Source organism: Anolis sagrei, chromosome 2, assembly GCF_037176765.1.
Source record: "Anolis sagrei isolate rAnoSag1 chromosome 2, rAnoSag1.mat, whole genome shotgun sequence".
Lineage (NCBI taxonomy): Eukaryota > Metazoa > Chordata > Lepidosauria > Squamata > Dactyloidae > Anolis > Anolis sagrei.
Window position 1 is genome coordinate 83,699,878 of NC_090022.1, and position 18,779 is coordinate 83,718,656.

An 18,779-nucleotide genomic window follows, 5' to 3' on the forward strand; every position below is an offset into this window, starting at 1 on the left:
TGTTGGAAGAGGGGTAGTCTTACACGGCGAGTATATCCCAAACTCTATATATTAACTAGAAAAGTTGGGGGTCATCTTATATGCCCAGTTGTCTTATAAGTTGGAAAATATGGTACTTGTTGCTTGTCTTCAGGAGTGAGATCTGAGAAGCAGAGGAGGAGGTACGGTAATAGGATACAAGGATGGGCCAGACAGGTAAAAGAGGTGTGTTTTTCTTGACCCAGAGCCACTCTATCTCTTTTTTCTATCAGCAAATAACTGCCTGTTATTCACAGGAGAAATGCAAAGGAAAGTAAGGAGAAATATGCAATACAACCCTCATATCCAAGGGCCCCAAATCCTTAATTTAATATGTTTGATTCACTTTTTCATATTTATGGATTGTTTAGTTAATTGGTTTGATTCTATTTAAATTTATTTATTTATTTACGCTATCCATATCTGCTGTAGGCGACTCAGGGCGGCGAACAGTCGGCACAATTTGATGCCATATATAAAATACATAAATCAATAAAAATAAAAAACATCACATCACATTGTATCTAAAAGCATAAAAACAGTGAACAATAAAACATTTTAAACTATGTCTTCATGTTCAGTCCTCATCCGTTCCGTTGTCTTGGCCATTCCTAGGTCATTTTCCGATTCAAGTTTGTATGATTATGCTGAGGCTCCAAAAGTTTGCTCGAAGAGCTAAGTTTTCAGTTTTTTCGAAAGGTCAGGAGGGAGGGGGCTGATCTAATATCCTTAGGCAGGGAGTTCCACAGCTGAGGGGCCTCCTCCGACGATCTCAAATTCCTGGTGGGTTCATAGGGAGATATGCGTTCGGATAGATAAGCTGGGCTTATTGGTTTGTTTTATTATCATTGTTTTATTTTGATTATTGTTGTGTTATTTACACTGTTGTAAGTTCCCTCAGGAAGATGGGGTGGGTATAAATAAAGTTTTATTGTTTATATTGATTTAATTTATCCATGCCAAATAAAATATGTCACCTTTAAGAATTTTCTGGGTCCTCTAGCAAGACTCAAGTTCTTCTTGGGGTAAAGAATTCCTTAAGTCTTTATTTCAATTCAATTCATTAATACCTGCAGTTTCATGTAATCATGTGATGTCTGGGAACATAGCCGCCAATGAGACAGGGGCCAAACTGTATCTCCTTCTATTGCACTTGGCCTCATCTTGTAGCTATTTCTCTAGTTCTATACCGCCTCATCCTCTTAACCTCACTTGTTTTCTCAACCTTTTTAAAACTTGGTGCCTTCATCATGTTTCTTTTCCTTTCTCTGTGTCTCCCTTCCTTGTCTAACTTTGCCTCCTTTTCAAAGAAATTTATTTGTTTCTTGTGCTCCTCCTTTGATTTCTCACTCAGCATCATCATCATCATCATCATCATCATCATCATCATCTTTATTTATACCCCGCCACCATCTCCCCAATGGGGATTCGAGGTGGCTTACATGAGGCCAAGCCCAAACAACAAATTACAGCAGAATAAAACCGAAAACGCAAACAATAAACAACAACATCATAATTACATAAAACATATGAATGCATAACGATATAAAATTACAATAAACACAATCACAGTGACAGTGGGTGGGCTACATGTAATGATTGAAAGAAAAAACTAATTAAAAACCAATTAAAAACTTGGGTGAGATAAAGGAGAAGCAGGTTATTTGCTGAGGAGGGCTCATTAAAATGGAAGTTGTGGAATCAAGCTTTCCTACAATGGGGGGACGGGGGATTATACTCCAATGACAAAACATTGAGTCTAAGCAATAGTGTGAGGTTGTATATCTACTCACCAAAGGCGCAGCGGAAAAGCCAGGTTTTAAGGTTATTTTTAAAGGTTTCTGGGGTAGGGGCTTTCCTAATCTCTCCAGGTAATGAGTTCCAGAGTCGGAGGACCACCTTGCCACCACTCTTCTCTCTTTCACTTGCCTTCTCCTTCCCTTTCCCACTGTACCTCTCACCCAGTTGCCTCATTTATCTTCTCTTTCTTTACTTCACTCTTGCCATACTTCCCTTACTTCTTGCAATCCACAAGTCATACTTTCAAAACTTACACTTTCCTTTACCTACCTTATCTATCTTGCAACCATCCACCTCTGGCTTTTTATTCTGCTTTTTTGCATCTCTGTCACTCCAGTGACTCCATTTGTTTCTGGGCAAGTCTTTTTATGGAGTTCTGAAAAATAAACTTCAGCTAGACTTTGCTCAAAAAAACTAGATTTGTTGGCAGAGTGATAGCACTGACCCGTGGAATTAAAATTTGGAGTGTAGACAACATTATAGTACAAACAAGAATTAGATAGCATGCTTAGAAGCTGGGTGAAACATCGAAATCTACATGGCACACAACCTTAATTATACAGTTCGTGTTTCGTGTAAGTTTCCTTTTTGTTGTATCATTTTGTAATGAATGCTAATAGAAATAAGAGTGGATTATCCCATTATTCCTTGCCTATTTTATGCTGAAATGGAGCCCCATGGAGGCCATCACATGACACAAGGCCATGTATGTTGCCCATGGGACTCTGCTGTGACAGCTCAGGGAAATTGATGGAAGACTGTTTTCAGGAGTTGGGGAAAGGCAGACAAAGTACATGCGATGGCAACTGATTGTAAGACATGGGACCTCAATGGTAGGAAATGAAATAAGTCAATTCCCTCCGCTTTCCCCCTCCATCACATGATTAGGTCCTAAATGTATGCTGTTTGTTTACTTCTATTATACATGCCATTGCCTTCATCATTATTTTATACCAATGCTGAAAAATGTATTGTACATTGCCTAAGCTGATGTTGATGATTTTGCTCATGATCTAACTGAATCAGAAGTTAGAGTGTTAGCAACCCTCAACATTTATTTTATATCAATGTCCATATAAAATGAACCATAAGCAGTAATTTCAGCTCTTGACAATTTTCCCAATTGTTCATCCTAATTTTGAAACTAGGAATAGACAATATGCTTTGAAACCAGCTGTGAGCTAGAACACAAGAGGCCACTTGCATAATTTAGCTGTACAAAATGCATTTATTATTCCTTGCTTTTATCTGGAGGCTTTTTTGGGATTCCCAACCAAGTATTCAGTAGGTACACATCTGCTTAGCGGCAGTATATTGAATGAAACATTAAAATTGCACAAAGACAGTAGGAAGAATCGTATCATAGGCTATAACAATAAGATAATTTCCAATTTTAAAAACAAGTATAGAAAGCTAACATTCTGATTTCAACCAATTTACAAAATAAATTGTTTCTTAATATTTTGGCTATGAAACCCTGTCAACTGTGATCTCTGTTACTAGTCTTGCTGGAGTGGAACTTAAGGTTGTAGTAAACAAGTTTGCTAATTGTCATGTGTACTTACTGAAACCCACGATTTACTGAATTCAGAATATACTACATACTGCCAACTCTGAGCCTCATTACACCCACTCAGAAATAACAAGGAGACACATCTGATGAAGTGAACATGAACTACATGTTATTAGCTATTTGCAGATCCCAAGCCAACAGAGGAGCCTCCCTAGCACAGAAGAAATTATTGAAGCCGAAGATATTGTAAAAACCTCCCCAACTCATTAAAGCAGTAAGACATCAAGGTCCACTGTCATACATTGTTTGTCATGCTATGTCAATAACCAGTCATTTCAATGGGTGGGTCTGTCATGCCTCCCATCTTTGTGTGCAGAGATTTCTGCAGATCTCACACCAAGGCCCATTCCACTTCTCTTCCCAGCACCCTACATAACCCTAGGTGCCAGTCTAGCAACCAACTTTTCACCAAAGTCCCTAATTCCTTCCTCTAGTAGATCGCTAATTCAGCCAACTATCTGACAAAGTCTCCAGCTGGCCTCTAGGAACTGATTATGTTACAAGAAGAAAGCTTTACTCAGAGCAGGGATGAGACACTATCAGGTTTTATTAGGCCACATTAATATCCACTAGGGTTATGCAATTCAGCTGGACCGTGATCTGTTTTTCGGGGAGTGTGACCCTGCTGTTTCTCTTAGACATCTCAGCGGCTTTCGATACCGTCGACCATGGTATCCTTCTGGGACAACTCGCCGGGATGGGACTTGGGGGCACAGTTTTGCCATGGCTCTGGTTCTTTCAGTTGGTGAAGATGGGGGACACCTGTTCAGACCCCTGACCATTGATCTGTGGAGTCCCACAAGGTTCCATTCTGCCCCCCCCCCCCCATGCTTTTTAACTTCTACATGAAACCGCTGGGAGAGGTCATCCAGAGTTTTGGAGCTTGGGGCCATCTCTATGCAAATGACACCCAACTCCACTACTCTTTTCCATCAGAATCCAAGGAAGCCCCTCAGGTGCTGAACCAGTGCCTGACTGCTGTGATGATCTGGATGATGATGAATAGACTGAAGATCAATCCTGACAAGACAGAGGTCCTCCAGGCAGTTGTACATCTGACTGGGGTATTCTATGGCAACCTGCGCTTGACGGGGTTGCACTCCCCCTGAAGACACAGGTCCGCAGCTTGGGGGTCCTCCTAGATTCAGCACTGACATTTGATGCGCAGGTGTCGGCGGTGGCTGGGAGGGCCTTCACACAATTAAAACTCGTGCACCAGCTGCGACCATACCTCATGAAGTCTGACTTGATGTCACGTTGCTAGGGCTCTACCTTGTTTAGGTAGAGATTAATCAGAACTCCCAGTTTTAACAAACAGTTTAATTAAAACAGCACTTACTTGCTGGCTGTTTTTGTAGTCCAAAATATAAAACACAAAGATAGCACGCAGCCACAGAATAAACAAAAACTGATAGAAAAAATAACTTTGTAGTCAAAAGGGTCCAGTCCAATTGTCAAATGCCGAGAGTTCAATAAACAAAGTCCAGGGATTAAGAGTCTATACCGTAGTCAAAAGCCAGTCCAAAGGTTCAAGGTTCCAGGATTCCAAGGTTACAGGAGACAGGTCAGGATACCGAAAAATCTAACAGACCTGGGGGAAAAACGAACAGCATCCACCACCAAAATACAACAGATACTTTTTCTCCCAAAGATCAGTCCCAAGGCTAGTTCCTTATATCCAGAAACACCCAGCTGCAACCCATCTCTTGCTTACCTCCACCCTTAATTGCTTTCACCCATGAACTCCCACTTACAGATCACCAAACCCTCTAGAACTAATACTCACATTAACCCTTCCATCACCAACCACCATCAACTGCAGACCATATGACACTTGACCATGGTGGTCCATTCCTTAGTTACCTCTAGACTGGACTATTGCAATGCACTCTACATGGGGCTTCCCTTGGAGATGGCCCGGAAACTTCAATTGGTCCACCGTTCAGCAGCCAGATTAATAACTGGGGCAAATTACAGGGAGCGGTCAAGGTGCAGGTTATTACCTATAAAGCCCTGAACGGTTTGGGACCCTTGTACCTTCATGACCGCATCTCCTACCACCAACCTGCATGATCCCTCTGATCCTTTGGTGAGGCCCTCCTTTCACTCCTTCCTCTATCACAGGCAAGACTTGTGGGAACGAGGGAGAAAGCCTTCTCCACTGTGACCCCCGACTATGGAACTCACTACCTGGTGAGATGAGGCAAGACCCCACCTTAGTAGCCTTCAAGAAAAATTTGAAAACTTGGCTCTTCCAATATGCCTTTGGAGAGTAACCATTTGTTCCATCTACAGTGTTGTCCTATGATGCACTTTCCCCCATCCTAAACTAAAAACCTAAACCCACTGTTCATCCTTTTTGGGCTCCTCTAAATCACATTTTTCTATTTCTACCTCATCCAGGGTTTTATCATTTTACCTCATCCATTTGGCTTGCCCATTGTGTTTGATTTTACATTATGTCAATTTGATTTATTAATTTTATTTTGCTACTGTATGTATTTTATTCTGATGTATTTTTGTTGTCCGCATTATGCATTTTATTTTGCTGTAATGTACCTTTGGGCTTGGCCTCATGTTAGCTGCCCTGAGTCCCCTTTGGGGAGATGGTGGTGGGGTATAAATAAAAATTGTTATTCTTATTATTCTTATTCTTCTTCTTATTATTATTATTATTTTACAAGAAGAGGACTTTCCATAGGCAGAGACGGAAAACTGTCAGGTTTTGACTGGACATAGCAGATCAAACACATTGCTGCCTCCAATCCCATTTCTCCTTTGGTACCTGAGTTTTACTGATAGGAACTTTTTTTTACCCCTTTTGTTACTTGTTTTGTGCTTTCAAGTCATTTCTGATGTATGGTGAGTCTAAGTTCATATAGTTCTCTTAGTGAGTTTTGTTCAGAAGGAGTCCACCTATGGGCTGAAAATGTTTGACTTTTCCAAGGTCACCCAACAGGTTTCCATGGCAGAGTATGGATTTGGACCCTGATCTCTAAAGCTGTAGTCCAATGCTCAAAGATCTGCATCATGCTGGCTCCCTGTCATACTTTATTGCATTGCAAATGATGAAATGTATAATTCATTAAACCATTCAGACACAACATACCAGAGCAATTCTTGGCATTTGGGAAAAGTGCTATTTTAATGTGAGGTTTTTCATTTCCAATTTGAGTTTGCTTTATTAAAAAACCACCTGTTTTTACAGGATGATTGCTTCTTCAGATCTGTGGTATTGTAGTGAATTTCCATTTTCATGCATGTATTGCAAATATTAAAAAACTAGCAATATAAAATACGTATTACTGTTCAAAGTAATACATATTAGAAAAAACTATTCCATTGCTATTTTTGTTTGCTGTACAATACACAACATTCAAACCCATAGAGGCAGTTTGCAAACAGAACACAAGGCAGTGTTCTGTTTGCACTCACTGCACTCAACAGTGTGCTGTTTGCACTGTTTGTGATGTGTACTCACAGGCTTCCAGCAAGAAAAAAAATCATATTAGAATAACTTTTGATTCAGCTTTTAAACTCAGCCTGCATCACCTCAATCCCTGGTTTCTCAGTCTCTAATAAGGATCAGAATTTTGTAGACATCTTAGATTAAAGGTTTTGGAAAGAAGTCTCCATTCTCCTCACCTATACCAACTGCTCAGTATATATCTCTCTCTTGAGAACACTGATGCAAGTAGCCAAGACCAGCTCAATCATCGTATAATTTTATTCATGTAGCTAGCCAATGAGTATATGTGAAAGGAGGAGCTTGCTGTTGAAAGGACTCTTTAGGGGGATGATTGTAATAGCAAAGGCAGACATACACATGAACAGACACACACGCACTTCTCTCAGTGCTTTTAAGCTTCAAATCTGAAAGGACATTCTCTGGCTTTTGTTCCCCCTGCCTCTTTTTCCTTCCTCCTCTCCCTGTCTCTCCCTCTCCCTCCTATTTCTGTTTCGAATAGAGAGCAATCTGAAACAAGCACATCTCAGACAACCTAAGTGAAATTGGACCTATACAAGTACCTACAATGGATTGGATGAACATCTCCCGGTGTCCTCACCAAAGGGAAGAAGAAATAGAGCCTGTAAGGAGATACTTCAATAGCACCGAGGAGTATCTTGCCTTTTTATATGGACCCAAACGGAGCCCTGTCTTCCTACCTATGTCTTGGGTTTATGCTATGATTTTCATAGTTGGAGTGTCCGGCAACCTTTTAGTGTGCCTTGTGATTCTTAAGCACCGAAACATGAAGACTCCCACTAACTACTATCTCTTCAGTCTTGCTATTTCAGACTTGTTGCTCTTGCTCTTGGGAATGCCTTTGGAAATCTATGAAATGTGGAGCAACTACCCCTTCTTGTTTGGACCAGTTGGGTGCTATTTTAAGACAGCCCTCTTTGAGACTGTATGCTTTGCCTCCATTCTGAATGTCACAACAGTGAGTGTGGAGAGATATATTGCCATCCTTCATCCCTTCCGGGCCAAACTGAAGAGCACAAGGCGACGTGCTTTGAGGATCATTATTGCCCTATGGCTCCTGTCCATCCTTTTCTCTCTCCCCAACACCAGCACCCACGGCATTGTGCAGCAGTTTTTTCCAAACCACACAGAGGTCCCAGCCTCTGAGACATGTGCTGTGGTCAAGCCCATGTGGATCTACAACTGCATCATCCAGCTGACATCTTTTCTCTTTTATGTCCTGCCGATGAGTGTCATCAGTGTGCTGTACTGCCTGATGGGGTTGAAAGTGAGTCCTGACTAAAATATGTGAAGTTTTCTCTCATAATCCATGGCATTTTATATCATGTCAATCAGAGTTTGGAAAGAAAGGTTTTCATTTTTTTAAACAGACTTCCCAGAATTCCCCAGCCAACAGTGGTCATGCTGTCTGAGGAATTCTAGAGTAGTAGATCCAAAAATTCCTAAAACTCTCTCTCTCTCTCTGTGTGTGTGTGTATATATCTATATCTATATCTATATTGTGTTGACATGTTAAATTGATGTTTCATTCCCACCCCACCCCCCTCACTCATGTTCCATAATTTTTATTTAGTGTACTATGTGCATTTCTTAGCTTCTACATCCCTCCAAGTCCAAATATGAATAAGACCCACTGGAAAATTATTCCAGGCACCAGCTTTTTCAATCTGTTTATACTATGACTCAATTACAAATTTAGTTTGTACTCTAGCATATTTCTTCGGGTTTCAATATTCTTTATTAATTTTCAATTATAACATCGAAAGAGGGGGAACAATACTTGAGAAAAGGAAAGCTTGGAAATACTAAGATATTGGGCCAAAGGTGTGGTAGAAGACATGAGGGTAGTAGTGGGGGGAAAGGAAAGGGGGGTCAGGGAGGGGGTTAAGGAGGGATGTGTTGCTGGTCACTTCCGTTTGAGTCACAGAGGGGTAGTATATTATGAGGAAAGTCAATTTACGGTTATTGGTTTAAATTCCGAAAGGGAACATGGGATAAATTCCCTATTTTCTGTTATTTATATAAGTTATCCTTATTATTGTTAGTCTATTATTTCTGAATGTTCTTTAAGTATTCCTTACATTGGTTCCAGTTGGTCATGGTTTCCTTATTCTCATTTTTCATTAAGCACGAAAGTCTATCCAAATCCATGAATTCTATAATTTTTTTGATCCATTCGTCGGCCGTGGGGGTTTCTTTGGTTTTCCACTTTTGGGCTATTAGTATCCTGGCTCCCGAAGCAAGGTAGAAGAATATTTTTTCCTCATTTTTGTTCAAGCAGAGGTCTGTTATGTTAAGTAAATAGTGTTCCGGCTTCATTGTTAGACTTGTTTTAATTATCTTTTGTGTGTGTTTATGGATAGCTTGCCAGAATTTTTGAATTTCCTTGCAGTCCCAGAACATGTGATAGTAAGTTCCTTTCTCTCTCCTACATTTCCAACATAGATTGTTCTGGTTTTTATTGATCTTAGATAGCAAAGCTGGTGTTAAATGCCATCTGTAGAACATTTTGTAGGAGTTTTCTATGATGGTAGTAGCTTTAGTAAATTTGTTGGTCTTTTTCCAGGCTAACTCCCATTCTCTGAGTCTTATAGATCTTCCCAAGTCTTTCGCCCATTTGATCATAGTTTCTTTTATCAATTCTTGTTCATTACTCCATTCGAGCAGGCATCTATATAATGTCGTAATCACCTTTTTCTCTTTTTTCATTACTTTTTCCCATACAGTTTCAGACGCATTGAATCCTTTTTTACAATCTTCCTTGTAGCATTCTTTTGCTTGTAAGTAGTGGAACCAACCTACTTCCTCTTCCGACTCCCTAAGCTCGTCCATAGATTTGAGACACCAATGATTATGTTCTTTCTTTAATAATTGGTGATAGTTCAACCATTTGTTTCTGGGTAGTTCTTTCTTGTGGAAGGCCTCCGATGGCGACACCCACATGGGTGTTTTCGTATAAAAATAATTTTTATATTTTTTCCATACCTTTAGGAGCGCTGATCTGATATAATGATTATTAAATGATCTTTCTACTTTGTCTTTCTCATACCAAAGGTATGCGTGCCATCCCCTTCTCGTATCCCAGCCTTCCAGAGTAAGAATCCTCTTGGGCTCTAGTGAAGCCCATGCCACAGTCCAGGATAAGGCGCATGCCTCAAAGTACAGCAATAGGTCCGGCATTGCCAGACCACCTCTGCTTTTCGAATCAGTAAGGGTTTTAAATTTGACCCTGGGTTTCTTCCCATCCCAGACGAAACTCAGAATATCTTTGTTCCATTTCTTGAAGCATGTGTTGTTTTTAATGATCGGTAACGTCTGGAATAGGAAGATCATCCTAGGTAACACACTCATTTTAATAACCGAGATTCTCCCTAGCCAGGAGAGGTTGAGATATTTCCAGTTTTTAATTTTCTTTCGAACGCTTTCCCATGTCTTCTCGTAGTTGTCTTTGAACAGATTCACGTTAGATCCCGAGATGTTAATTCCTAGATATTTATACTTCTTAACTATTTCCAGTCCCGTTTCTTCTGTGATCTTAGCCTTCTTCTCTGTATTAACATTTTTAGTTAATATTTTGGTTTTACTTCTATTTATCTTGAGGCCCGCTAATTGTCCAAATTTTTCTATTTTCGATAGCCATTTAGGAACAAGTTCCGCTGGATTTTCCATGATGCAAACAACATCATCAGCGAAGGCTTGAACTTTATATACCTCAGAGGCGATCTTTGTTCCTTTCAGAGTGTCATCAGATCTTAAATCGTCTAGAAGGATTTCCAGGACCAGTATAAATAATAAGGGGGACAGAGGGCAGCCTTGCCTGACTCCCTTTTGTATATTGATTTTATCTGTATGTTGTCCGTTTACAATTATTTTTGCTGATTGGTTGGAGTAGATGGATTGTATTATGTTTATTATCTGATGTCCTGCGTCCATTTCTTTTAATGTGTAGATTAGGAAGTCCCAACTGGTGTTGTCGAATGCCTTCTCGGCGTCGACGAAGAGAAGGCCTAATTCCTTTTGTCTGTTCTTCTCGTAGTACTCTACAACATTTAGAATGCATCTTATGTTGTCATTCATTCTCCTATTAGGGAGAAATCCCCTTTGGTCATCCTTGATTCTTACTTTGAGTACTTCTTTAAATCTATTAGCAATGACGCTTGCGAAGATCTTATAGTCACAGTTAAGTAGTGAAATGGGACGATAGTTTCTGACATTCGTGGAGTCTGTATTATCTTTATACAACAATGTTATGAAGGCTTCTTTCCATGATTCAGGCATATCCCTTCCTTCTCTTGTGTTGTTCATGATCTCATTTAAGTATGTTACTAGTTCTTCTTTGTGGAGTTTGTAATATTGTGCCGGGAAGCCATCCGGCCCTGGGGCTTTATTGCTTGGTGTATTGTCTATTGCTTTATATACTTCTTCTTCTTTAAACGGCTCGTTTAGGAGCTCTCTTTCCTTTTCGGAGATTCTGGGAAGTTTTTGTTCCGAGATGAATGCGATTATGTCTTCTTTTTTAGTCAAGTCCTTCTTGTAGAGTTTTTTATAAAATTCCCTAAATTGCTTGGCAATATCTCTTTCATTTGTGTAGTTTTTTCCTTTTTCTGCTATCAATGTTATCATTCTTTGCTGTTTTCTCTTGGCCAGTTTCCTCGCAAGGAACTTGCCGGGTTTATTTGCTTCCGAAAAATACTGTGCTTTTAAGTACTTCAAATTTCTGGCCATTAAGTTTATCTGTGCTGCATTCATTTCTTTTCTTAGTAGCTCAACTTCCAAGAGTACTTTTTTATTTTTCGGCTGTTTCTTGAGTTGGTTCTCTTTCTCTTGTAGTTTTTCTGCCAGTTTTACCTGTTCTTCTCTCCTTTTCTTGTTTTTGATAGCGCCCTGTTGAATATAATGGCCCCGCATGACAGCCTTGCTGGCCTCCCAAACTATCTCCGGTCTAGTACCTTTGTCTATGTTGTTCTCGAAGAAGTTTTTTAATGTTTTTTTACTGAGTTCTATATCTTCTTTTTGTTTGATCAGAGATTCGTTTAGTTTCCACCTCCTGCTTCGTGAGCCAATTTTAATTTCTATTTTTAGCGGGCAGTGATCGGTGGTAATCCTTGTGAGTATTTTAACTTTTTTAGTTTTAACTGCTAGCAGGCTGGTTATCCAGCACATGTCAATGCGGGTCCAGGTGCGGTGTCTTGCTGAATAGAAGGTATAGTCTTTTACCTCTGGGTTTTTAAGCCTCCAAATGTCATGCAGTCCTAGATCTTTTTTTAGTTGTAGAAAGTTTTGCGGGAGCATTCCACATTTTGCTTTTTTCTGTGTCTTGTCCATCCTGTTGTCCAACACTCCATTGAAGTCTCCTACCACCACCAAGTTATCGCACAGATGTTCCGTTATTTTGCTTCTCAGCTGCTTGACAAATGAGGTTTTTGCTCCATTGGGGGCGTAGATGTTACATACTAATATACTCAAATTGTTGGCTTGTATTTTAACTCCAATCATCCTCCCTTCGTTGTCTTTGAAAACTAACTCAGGTCCTAAGCTTTCTTTTATGTATAGAGCCACCCCTCTTTTTTTTTCTAGCGCAGAGGAATAAAATAGTTTCCCCAAATGTTTGTTTTCTAAATGAGCACTGTGTTTTTGAGCTATGTGTGTTTCTTGGATTGCGATAATATCACACTTGAGACTTTGGAGTTGGTGAAAAATAGATTTTCTTTTATTGGGTGCATTTAATCCATTGACATTATTAGATACAATCCTCAGATCCATCTTTAATATTAAAGTCTATCAGGTCCTTCCTTACTTGATTTCTGGGATATTGTTTAGCGTAGTCCTCCGGTGATGTGTGTCTAGCCCTTTTTTCTCCTTTTTTCGTTCCTGGTTCTCCTGAGTCATACATGGGTTCTGCGTCATTCTCTTCCAGCTCGGTATCATCGTTTTTAGGTGGGTCTCTTCTGTGTGTTTTTCCTTCCTGCTCCTGTCCTCTGGTAATTTTTTGGTAAAAGGATTTCGCCTTTTCCACCGATGTTATCCATACTTTGTCGCCTTTTACAGTTGCCATTAGCCCTTCCTTTCTTTCCCATCGGAATTTAATTTGTTGTTTCTTGAGTTCGTCAGTTAAAAAATAGTATGGCTTCCTCTTGCTCATAGTAACGGCTGGTACTTCTCTTATAATGGCAATTTTTTTGCTTTTGTAGTATGTCGGTTGTTTAGCGTTGTTTTTCAGTATCTGATCTCTTAGGTGTTTCCTTGTTAAGCGTACTACAATGTCTTGTGGCGTTCCATTTTTCCTTGCGTAGTTAGTTGGTACCCGGTAGACTCTATCTATGTTGGAGTCCATCTCTTCTATTGGTCTATCTAGTATTTTGGAGGTTATTTCTGCTATAATGCATCTAAGGTTTTCCTGTTCGTCTTCTTCGATATTCCTAATTCTCAATTGGTACTCTGTCTCTTTTGTTTCCATCACTTCTTGCTGTCTGGTGATTTTAGCTGAGATTGCTTCCAGGGTGTCCAATCTTTTTGTGCATCTCTCCTGGGTTTTTTTCTGGGCTAGGTTATCCTTTTTCATTACACTTATTTCCTTTTGCATTCCATCTAGTTCTTTTTTGAAAGTTGATAGTTCTTCTTTAATCTCTTCTTTCACTTTTCCCATTTCCTCCTGTATCAGTTTTTCTATCTTAGCCTGTTGCATTTCTTGTGAGGTCTTCATTTTTTCTTGAGTTTCTTGTAGTTTAGTTTGTGCCTCCTGCATCTTCACTTGAGTTTCCTGTATTTTTACTAGTTGCGCCATTAAGTCCTGTAGTGATGGTTCGTTCTCTTTTGGGGGTGGTTCGCCTTGTAGCGAGTGTCGTCTTAGAGTCAATAGTTTGCTTTGTTTTGTCATGCTAGGTTTTTCCATCTCTGGTTGCTTGTTCTTCTAGTTAGCTGGATGTCTTACTTTTGTTTCTTTAAGTTCAGTTGATTCACTTCTCAAAGGTTCCTAGTAATTCCCTTTAATTTTCTGAGGATGGTTTTATTCTTCAAGTCTGTTTATTTTGTTTTGTTTCTTCTGGTTCTTATTGTCTTCCTGCCTCGTATGGTTTGGTTGTGTCACATTTGTTTTCCCCAATATTTAATTAACAGAGTTGGTTCAAATAGAATAAATTGTTTTATGATGTTTCCTTTAATTAACACTTTTTATGCTACGTTACACTTAAGATTTTATGTATTGCTAGTACATAGCTAGACAGAGTTTAGGTTTTATTTACACATGGTACACATGGTATATATATAAGTGAATATACAGCTATGTTTCTATGGCATTATTATATAATTATTTCTATTTGTTAGATACATTAAGAATACAATTGAAGGGAAAATCAAACTATAACGAAGAATAAAGAATGAGGATTGAGGCTTGGTTTACTCACGTAATCAATGTGTAGGCATCTGGCTATGCTTTTATCTCATATATTCTCCAAGTCTATGATGTTATCTTCTTTCAGTCCTTTATTGTCAGGTAAGGGTTAGGGATAGTCCTTTTTATGTAGTTTAGAAGTCGTGGCTTTTTGGTTGTTTTCCTATATAAAAAAGGAGAGAAAGAAAAAAAAAGAGAAAAAAAAAAAGGGGAGAAGAGAGATGGGGGAAGGGGGGGGAGAGAAAGAAGAAAAGAAAGAAAAAAAAGGAAAGCAAAAAAAAAAAAAAAAAAAAGGGGGGAGAAGAGAGATGGGGGAGGGGGGGGAGAAGAAGGAAAGAGAAAAAAAAAGAGAGAAGAAAAGAAAAGAAAAAAAAAGGGGGGGGGGGAAAGGAGGCCGCTAGTTGTCCCGCGTTGGGGGTTGTCTGGTCTCTTGCCTCCGTTGTCCGTCTGCAACCCCTTGCTGTCTCGACGCCTCAGTGCCAGCACTTCGTAGCTGAAGTGTCGGCGGGTCTGTAGGGGGAGGTGTAGTATTCCTTGCGGAGTAGTATTGTATAGTATGGGTTAGGGATTGGGGATTTCCCCTCTCCCTTCCCCTCCTTAACTCCTCCACGCGTTGCTTTGCAGGGGTTTTGTCTTTGACTTTTGTCCTTCTCCACTTCTCCTTCTCCTTCTCTTGCCCCTCCTCTCCTCTCTCTTCACCTTGCCCTCTCTCTCCTCTCCCTTCTCTTCAATGCTTCTACACTTAGCTTCCTTATTTGTCTGTTGTTTGCTTCTTTTTTTTACTGCACTTCTTTGCTTTTCGGCTTTTGGTTTCCAGCAGCGCTCGGCAGCGGCTTGCCTGCTCTCACTAGCAGGAGTAGCCGCCGACACAGCCGTTGTGGACGCTGAACGCTTCTCTCACCTCTCTCCTTTCGCGTCTCTCACTCTCCCCCGCGTTCCGCGTCCCGTTGCTATCAATCCGGTAGGTCTTACTGATATCTTCCTGTGGTTATGTTGGAATTAAACCAAATTCTTTTATCCTCTGTGCCCTTTAATTTTCTTTAAACTCTATTAGCTAATTACTTGTTTCTGTCTTGTTGCTTGAATGGGGCAGAAGGCTTGCGTGTCGTCCTTTGCAGTCCGGCGTCTTTCCCCGGGGACGCTCCTTGAGGGCTTCTGGGGGGGGTTTCTAAGAGGTCTTCTGGACCCCTTCTCGCCCCCCGAGTTTGCCACTGAAGGTGGGTTGCCAACCCGACTACTTCTGCCGCGGTTGGGGAGATTTCTGCACTCTCCAGACCCCTTTTTGGGGGAAGAATCAGTTCCCTGAGCTTGGAGCTCAGAGTTCTGCTGCTGCCTCCATGCTGCCTCCACCGGAAGTCCTCTAGCATATTTCTTTAAAACTTGTATTTCATCACCTATTCTTTCTTCACCTTTACAGTACCCACACACAGGAGTCTTTGATTTTTAATAAATATTTAAAAATGAAACGTTAAATAAGTTCAGCATACTCCATCTTTTTTCTCTTCCTTTTTCATATATATGCTTGTTAGGGCAGTGAACCTGTGGATTTCCACGTGCTGACAAGATAGTATCCTTCAACATTGATCATGCTGATGATAATTGGAATCTAACATGTTCCCTATTCCTGTGCATAGGATTCTGGAAGTCACAAATATATGTTTCACTGAAAGCAGAGTATACTTGATCACACATGTATTTCAAACACACCCAAAGAAGTAGAAACAAACAAACAAGGTCTGCTTTTTAAGTATGTAGGAAGAAGAACATCTAAACCTGACATATACAGTGGATATCACTTCATGATATTTGAAAGGAATGGCTATGCTCAAGGAAACAAACATGGAGTTTACATAACCCATTGCCCTTCTTGTGTACAGTTTGATCATTGCCATAGACATAGTCCAGTCCTTTTCATATAAGTAGAAGTTATGAATTAAAAAAGTGTTGCTGTTTTTTTTTTTGGTTTTGTTTTTTTTTTAAAAAAAATGCTCTTAAATCAAAACTCACCATAAGTCTGTAAAACACTTGTTTTTTAGGTGTAGTTGGATGTTTTTCTGATTGTGACTTCTTTAAAATGTAGTCTCTACTGGAGCCAGTGAGAGGCTATGGGTACATCTGCACTATATGACACTACTTTAACTCCCATGGCACAATGCTATGAAATGATGGGAGTTGGAATTTGGTGAGGCACCACCACTCTTTAGCAAAGAAGTCTAAAGACTTGGAAAAACTACAGCTCCCATGATTCCATATCACTGAGCCATGGCAATTAAAGTAGCTTCAAACTGCATTGATTCTGTAATCTAGATGCACCTTATGTAATTAAGGCCCTTTCTACACTGTCATGTAATCCAGATCATCAAAATGGATCATCTGGATTGTATAAATCTACACTGCCATATAATCCAATATAAATCAGATAATCCAGATTTTATATGGCAATGTAGAAGGGGCGTCAGTTTGTGCTGCAAAGATCATTTCTGCAAATTTCCAAAACTCCAAGATTTTAATTATGTATGTTGTTTTCATTAACAAAAATGGGGAAATGATCATTTACTTAAACCAGGGAAATATGTTATACTCCAAAAAGTGTTCAACTATTCTTCATCCCCAACCACGGGCCATAATATATGAAGCTGATGAGAGGTGCAGTTGCACAAATCTGTGTAATGAAGGTGGGGTGGTGGCAAAGGTTTACCTTGACTTCTGCATCTCCTTTAACTTAAATATTACCTTTGAGGTAAACAAGATAATATGACCATGCTGAGTCACTAAATGACAAATTTGAGTAGGGATAAATAATTCATTTTATGAATGGAAATTCTTTATTTTCTTTCTTTTATGCATGCATCTACTTTAACATTCATTCTGTATAAGATATCACCCTCATCTGTTCAAATTTTTATATGTGGCATAAAGAAGAATCTTAATTCTAAAAGAAACTACAAAGCCTCAGTTGCTGAGAAAGTTAATGAAGAGGATCCCATTGGGTGCTGAAGGAGGACCACACTGAGGATATTGGAACTGGCAACTCCCCTTTGCTCCCAAAACTTCAGTTAGTGCCTCTTACATAAGCATGGTGGTGAATTCATTCTAGATCATACTTTGAAATTCAAATGAGCTGTCCTTGATTCTGAACCTATTTGCGGATTGAGGTTGAGCACCTTAGATAGCTTCTCTACAAAGAAAAGACTAATACACTGAAACTTGGGGTAGACTAATCATGCTACTTGCATGGGAGCCAGCAGCAACTACTGCTAACCAGTACCACCCGACACAAACCTATAGACACAGGAAGGAAGTAGTAATACAAATAAAACTAGACAATATAATTGTAAAACCAATTGTATGTGTGTGCACTTCAGGCCACTTATTGATTTATGGTAACTCCTTTGAATTTCATATTTTTTTCTTAGACAAGGTATATTCAGATGTGTTTTTGCCCATTCCTTCCTCTAAAATAAAGCTAGAGCACCTAATATTGCCTAACAGTTTCCCAGATGAGCTTTACGGTATTTTGACCCCCAAAGAAATTACCATAATATTTTTTTTAAAAAAATGAAATATAATATCAAGCAAGCTGTGTGCTTATTAAAATTTGGGATGCATCTATACTGTGGAATTAATACAGTTTTATTTCACTAACTTCCATGGCTCAATGCTATGGGATTCTGGGAGTTGTCGTTTTTCAAGATCTTTAGCCCTTCCTGCCAAAGGATAGGATTTGATTCCCCCAGGGATCCTCACTAAATGACTAATCCCAGGATTTCATAGCATTGAGCCATGGCAGTTCAAGTGGCATCAAACTGCATTAACAGTGTAGATGCAGCCTTAGTAATTCCCTGCATTTTGAGACTAGCTGTAAGGAGTTAAAAATGATTGAGCTGTGAGTTGTTGGTAAACAGGGTGACAGTCTCAGAAACAGTTCAATAAATCTTTGCAGAACGAAGAAGGCATGAATTATATGTTCACAGCATTCACTGATCAGCCACTCAAGTGAAGTAAAAAGAAATTAACCACTTCCCTGACTATTCATCCCTGCAAACAACATCTTGTATAATACAATTTTTAACTTCAGCACTCTGTTCTGAAATATGAAAATGATCATATGTCCTACTTTATAAAGGGCAGTCTTTTAACTGAAGGTTAAGACTAGATTAAAAATAATGGGCCAGGAAAAAGATGAGGGAGTGCCTACTAGAATGGGACCCAAGTTGTCTTCCAGAAAATTAAAATATTTACAATACAATCATTCTGTCATGAGATGCATTGTATTTCTATTAAATTTATAATTTATTTACCAGTTTGGATGTGTGCTTGCCAATTGGCACATGGGAATTTGATATAAATTTGTATCCTCTTGTGTTCGTTTTAGAAAGGCTACATTTTTTCTTTTTTGAAAGATGGATGATTTATATACTCCACTTTGGCAGAAAAAATGAAATGCAAAGATACAGAATGGGGGACGCCTGGCTCGAGAGCAGTACGTGTGAAAAAGATCTTGGAGTCCT

General features: G+C 39.5%; 1 protein-coding gene across 1 annotated transcript in view; it reads left to right on the plus strand.

Moving 5' to 3' along the window:
• The first annotated feature begins 7,212 nt into the window (after positions 1 to 7,212).
• Positions 7,213 to 18,779, plus strand: part of NMUR2 (neuromedin U receptor 2) — a 34,162-nt gene continuing 22,595 nt past the window's right edge. The window contains exon 1 of the mRNA XM_060760992.2: positions 7,213 to 8,145. Coding sequence (XP_060616975.2) covers positions 7,426 to 8,145 — 720 coding nt within the window. The 5' untranslated portion in view covers positions 7,213 to 7,425. The remainder of the gene's footprint in view (positions 8,146 to 18,779) is intronic.